Source organism: Fopius arisanus, unplaced genomic scaffold (genome assembly GCF_000806365.1).
Source record: "Fopius arisanus strain USDA-PBARC FA_bdor unplaced genomic scaffold, ASM80636v1 scaffold00054, whole genome shotgun sequence".
Classification (NCBI taxonomy): domain Eukaryota; kingdom Metazoa; phylum Arthropoda; class Insecta; order Hymenoptera; family Braconidae; genus Fopius; species Fopius arisanus.
Genome location: NW_011887793.1, coordinates 124,366 through 130,211, shown reverse-complemented (window position 1 = coordinate 130,211; position 5,846 = coordinate 124,366). Strand labels below are relative to the sequence as shown.

Genomic DNA, 5,846 nt, shown 5'->3' with positions numbered 1-5,846 from the left:
GAGAGAGAGAGAGAGAGAGAGAGAGAGAGAGAGAGAGAGAGAGAGAGAGAGAGAGAGAGATTTATTAATCAATTATAAAATAAACTAATGCACTACTGGAAGCCATGGCGCTTCTGGATTTGGTGCTGCTCAACACTGGAGAGGAATCTACATTCACCAGAGGGAGAGCCAGTTCAATCGTGGACCTCACCTTCGAGAAGGTGAGAGAAGGCGGCCGACATTATGAGCAGAGTTGCGTGTGCCTGCGACCCCGCCATGCCCAAAAAGCGCATCAATAGCCGAAGGTCACCGGGTTACTGGTGGACAGAGGAAGTTGCGGCGCTACGGAAAAGTTGCAATGTGGCCAGGAGGCTGGCGCAGCGTGCCCGCAGGAGATTCCGCAAGATGGTATAGTATCATGACTGCCCTCCAGGCTTTTGGGGTTCGGAACTACCCTCATAGGATCGTGGGGGATTATTTCTCCAATAGAGCGCTGGCGTATGATACACAGGAGGGTCCCAAGAAGCACAGGGTCAGTAGCCGATTCCACAGGGCTCTGTATTGGAATCTCTCCTGTGGAATACCATGTATAATGGACTGATGAGGGTCATCCTCCCCCAGGAGGTCAGGTTGATCGCGTTCGCGGATGACGTGCCGCTGGTTATCGTTGGAGAGCACATAGAGGACATCTGCCTACCCTTCGAGAGGGCGTATGAGACATCGATGGATGGAGACGGTTGGACCTCGTTTGGCCGAGCATAAGACGGAGGCGGTTTTGATCTCGGGCGGGAGGACCCTGCAGACCATCCAGTTACGAGTCGGTGACTTCGTTATCACCTGAGGGTCGCATATACGATACCTCGGGGTGACGATCAATGCCTCAACTTTAAGCAGCACGTGGCGCATACCACTGCCAAGGCTTCCGGTGTCCGGGCGGCGCTGTCCCGGCTCATGCCGAATGTCGGTGGACCAGGACAGAGGAGAAGGGTGCTGCTGACGTTGGTGTGCACGTCGATATTAACATACGGCATCGCCATCTGGGAGGATACCCTTAGAATGCAGGAGACACGGCGTAAGATGGCAGCGCACCGGCTGGGCGCGCTCATGGTTGGCTGTGCCTACCGCACAGTCTCGGACGATGCAATAAGAGTCGTCGCGGGGATAATCCCGATTGAGATCCTGGCGCAAGCGAGGCGGTTTCTCTATCGAACGTCCGAACAAGCCGTGGCGAACCCAAGTGGATCATCTGAAGGAAGCGGAGCGACAACGGAGGTGGCCAGTATGGTGAGGCGGGAGAGTCTTGACACATGGCATCTCTCTCTCTCTCTCTCTCTCTCTCTCTCTCATCAAGGCATCAAGGATTAGGACGATTGGCGGTGCTCGAGGGCGGATTTCAGAGACTTATTTAGAGGGAGAATATTTTTCATGAGGGAAGTTTATTCGGGCTTTAGATATTGGGATATTTTATTGAGGGTTGGATTTATTGGCGACTAATTTTGAGAGGGGAAAATGTGTTCTTAATGTCGAAATTTTGGGGTATACGATATTTCCTTGTGAACATGGACTCCCATGCATTCCATCCATTGACACCAATTAGAATGGAAATCAGCAGAAAAATTCGGAAATATTCGTCTTTTTCAAAAATTATTATCAGAGAGGAACTAATGATAGCTAAACACATAGATATTAATGGGCTCTTGATTGTATCAGAATTAAATTTTCGTCTCCTTTGTTATCAACAGAAAATATTATAAATAATATCAATGAAATATCTACACCATTTTCCTTCCTCAAAGCATTCTTGTTCAAGCCGAAAGATAATGGAACTACCCCTATTATTTTCCAATTCTCAGACAATCCATTCCAAAGCTTGTTGCTGATTTTTATACAGACTCTGATATAAATATTGTACAATGGAATAGTTTTTTGAAATTTTGAATTAGACGAAAAAAATAGTGTATCTTTTTTAGTCCCGATCTATTTGGCTCCACTCTCTCCCTTAACGGACCAAGTTGAGAGTTGCTTTAGAGTTCGGTAAGACTTTAAAATTTCCAGTATTTGAGAGAAAGTTGAGAGATTGTTCAGAGTTGGGACTATATTGGATTCTATGGCAATTACTAAACTTTCCGAAAGAGTTTAGACTTGAGTTTTTTACATCCAATTTATAAAGTTTATAAACTTTTTATGGCGGGGAGAGGTGAGGTTATGCCTCCCCGCCCAATAAATTGAGTGTTGAAAACTTAACTCTAAACTCTTTCGGAAAGTTTAGAGTTTACCCAGGCAGGAATGCCAAGCTCGAACAACCGGTCCAAGCGTGGCTCAATCTAGACTTGCCTAGGCTTTGGTAACCAAGCTTGGGCCATATTGCAGCCAATGGTTAAGCCAGGCTTCAATCAATGTTATTTTTGGTTCATTGCAGATACGTTTTTTTTGGGGGGGGGGGGATTTGAATTAATCAAATACCGAGATAATCGGTAGCTAGTGAGATCGAACTTAATAGGGATTATATTTTGAAACTTTCTGGAGTCTATATATCGATGATTTAGGTTGGTTAGTAATAATAGCGCATTAGACTAGCGATTAGGGCGCAGGACTAGAGATTTTGGGGTCGTCGGTTCGATCCCCGGTTAGGGTAATATTTTAGGTTAACAAATTAGCGATTCGCGTTGGAAAAGAAGTTAGGAGTAAGTAATTAGACAGTAATCATTTGCAGAAATGCTTCAATGAACATCATTTTTTATTTTTTTTTATCAATTTAAATAAATAAATATGAGTCATGGCTAAGGCCTGGCGACCAAGCTCGGCTCAAGTCTGGTGGCCAAGGAAGGCCCGCACGTAATCATCCCAGGGCTCAACCAGGCTTGGGCCAACCTTGGATGCCAAGCTCGAGCCTTGTCTAGCCGGGGTTGGGCCGCCCATCACCCAAGTTGGGCCAATTGTTAATTCCTACCTGGGTAGTAATTGCCATAGAGCTTTCTCTGAAATGCTGGAAATATTTGAGAGTTCAACTCTTAACTCGGTCCGCTAACGTCTCTTATTACTAACAAATAATTTGCCATTCAATTAATCATGAATTAATGCATGTGTTAAAAATATATAATTTTATATTGTGTGAATGCTTCGTTCGTAATTGGCGCTGATTTTTGTGAGAGATTGGTGTCAAGATCGGAAGAAGAGAGTAATGTACTAAATACGCATGTTTAATTGTGCAAAATCATGTTTAAAAATCTAAAAATTCAATGAGTTCTGAACTCAAATTAGCCGCTCAAGGTGACTTGGTACTAATAGTAAATAAGTGTGACACATTTTTGAGATAATAATTAGGTAATCATATTAGCTTCGTAATTATTATTAACAGCCCCTCTTCCTGGATAATTACAACAACTCAATTCATCCCTTCATCGTTTGCAATAAAAACAAAGGGTATTCACGCCAATTACTTTTTTTTCCTGTGTGTGGTGCGTAACACTTTGTTTGCTTCCAGATTTTTTTTAAACATTAACAAACATTGCACTAGTTCAATTTTCTTTTGGAGCCTTCTGCTGGGTCTCCAGCATTTAAAAAATGGTTTAGAATCGAATCCCATTTGTTAGGGCTTCAAACAATGAAAATGAAAAATTTAATGAAGCTCAACAGATAGTATTTAAGACTCTTTTTAAATTTAACTCCTAAGTGAGTCATATAATATGCACTGCTTAGGCATATTTAATACAGAATGAAATATTGACGGATGAATTTTTTAAAAATGAATTGAATCCTTCAAAAAATGTTCAGTATCACCGTAATTTTATTTCTTTAAGCCGATCTTTGCTGAAAGGATACACTTCTAAGCCAATTGTGTGTAAAAAAATCGCAATGTTTATGCTCAATTAATAAAAAAGTATGCACTACTACGCATGATGCCTGCATTAATTAATCATAACGGTTATAAACGCAAGTTTTCTTGTCTATTACTAAAGTTGCTATTGCTATTTCTTTGCATTTTGATGAATGGAATCTGCATAAGATTGCTTAACGTACTCTTAGTGTTTTGCGTGTGTATCTCATTTATTCGTGCTTATATTGTTCAACATTCTGTGCAAAATTCCGCGTGTCAAATATGGAAGTGGGTGATTGAGTTGAAAATCGGCGACATATGTCCATCGGTAACATATTTTATCTAGAAAACTAATTAAGTAATGTGTTGATTACATTAGAGAAATGCAGCGATCATGTCCGACGACGAGCATGATCTTTTTCCTGCAAATTTGCTGGACCGTCTTCCTAATCAACGGCAAGAAAATGGGCTCTTGGTCAGACCCCTCAGAACCACTGACTATGATAAAGGTATGTAGTCATTCGTAATTGTAGCGGTAAAATGTGAAAATTATATCAGTTGAATGCCAGTCGTCATTTTAAACCTTTCGACTTCTCAGAAAATATTTCGAAATATGCGAACAAAATTGCTCCGATTCTCCCAAACACTGATCGCTACTCAATTCATCTGTATGCGAGTAATGAAATAACTGAATCTTTAAATAATTTTAATCTTTTGATTTTCCAGGATTTATTCAACTGCTGGGTCAATTGACTGATGTGGGACACATCGGGAGAGATCAATTTTTAAGTAAACGTCCTATTAAATTATGAAAAGTCATTAGATATGAATATTAATTATTCAGTAATTTTCAGATAGATTCCATAGCATGAAATCGGCCGGTGGACATTATGTGATCGTAGTTGAGGATTTAGAGGTGGGAAAGGTCATCGGCAGTTCAACTCTAGTCGTTGAGCAAAAATTCATTCACAATTGTGCACTCGTATGTATGCAATCTCGCAGTTAAGTCCAGGAATTCCTGAAATATTCCATTTGTTTGTTTATAGTTTTTCCAAACTGGTGCCTGAGAAACGTTATTTCATTTAAATCGCGGTTCCCAGGCTCTGAAATTTTTTTGTTAAAACCACACCATGTCAATGTTGCATGTGGGGAGGGATGACCTGTTTTCCGTGGCTAGGCCTGAAAATAACTATTTCAGAAATATCTTTACAAATACTCAACCCCTTAAGTTTCGTTTGTTTCCAAAAAGCTTCTGTTGATGCTCTCTATCTCAAACAATCAAAACATGTATACGAGACATTCCATGCCAACTCGACCAGCACATGACCTCAACCCCTCAGATTTTGATCGCGATTTTTTATGAGGTCTAGCTAACTGAAAGAAGAACTCTCATTTTTTTTTCATTTTTCACATCATTAATTATTTCTTTGTTCAAACTGAAAGCTAGAAAAAAAACGCCATGCCGTAAAAATTGAAAAATTTCCCAAAATTTCGATTAAATAGGAATTTGTTTTTTAATTCACGCCAATATGAAGTCATTCATGGGAAGCCCATTTACTGTCCTAACTCTAATATTGTGTAAGGAATGAAATTTTTTAGCTAGCTCACATATATGTAGGTGAAACATAAGTAGCTACCTCAAAGTAGCCAACAGTCCTTCACCATTACTTCAAAATGATCATCTCCACAATTTCATTCTGCATAGACCTTGAAAAATATTTCCGTAAATAATGGAAATAACAAGAAAGATAGGGTACCAAATTTATGCTCAAGAAATATGTTTTGTTTGAGATTTTTTTCCATATCTGGAGCCGTTTCGATGAGAAATTGATTTAAACCATCACAAAATCATAACAGCTGGAACAAAAAAATAACTAATCATAGAAAAAATAAAACAATCAGGCGACAGCAATTATGTGACTGTAGATGTGTTATTGAAATGTATGGGTATATTTTTTTGTCATTAAGGGGCTACACTACCCTGGAAAAAAAAATCGTTTGTTTTTCGCTTAAAAAATTTATTAGTCATTTATTAGTCAGAAGTGGGGGG

The 5,846-nt window shown here is 39.9% G+C and overlaps 1 protein-coding gene across 1 annotated transcript in view; it reads left to right on the top strand.

Annotated features, from left to right (window-relative positions):
- Gnpnat (glucosamine 6-phosphate N-acetyltransferase) overlaps positions 1–5,846 on the top strand; it is a 16,578-nt gene that overhangs the window by 8,174 nt on the left and 2,558 nt on the right. Inside the window, exons 3-5 of the mRNA XM_011307457.1 lie at positions 4,176–4,305; positions 4,523–4,585; positions 4,651–4,778. Coding sequence (XP_011305759.1) covers positions 4,176–4,305; positions 4,523–4,585; positions 4,651–4,778 — 321 coding nt within the window. The remainder of the gene's footprint in view (positions 1–4,175; positions 4,306–4,522; positions 4,586–4,650; positions 4,779–5,846) is intronic.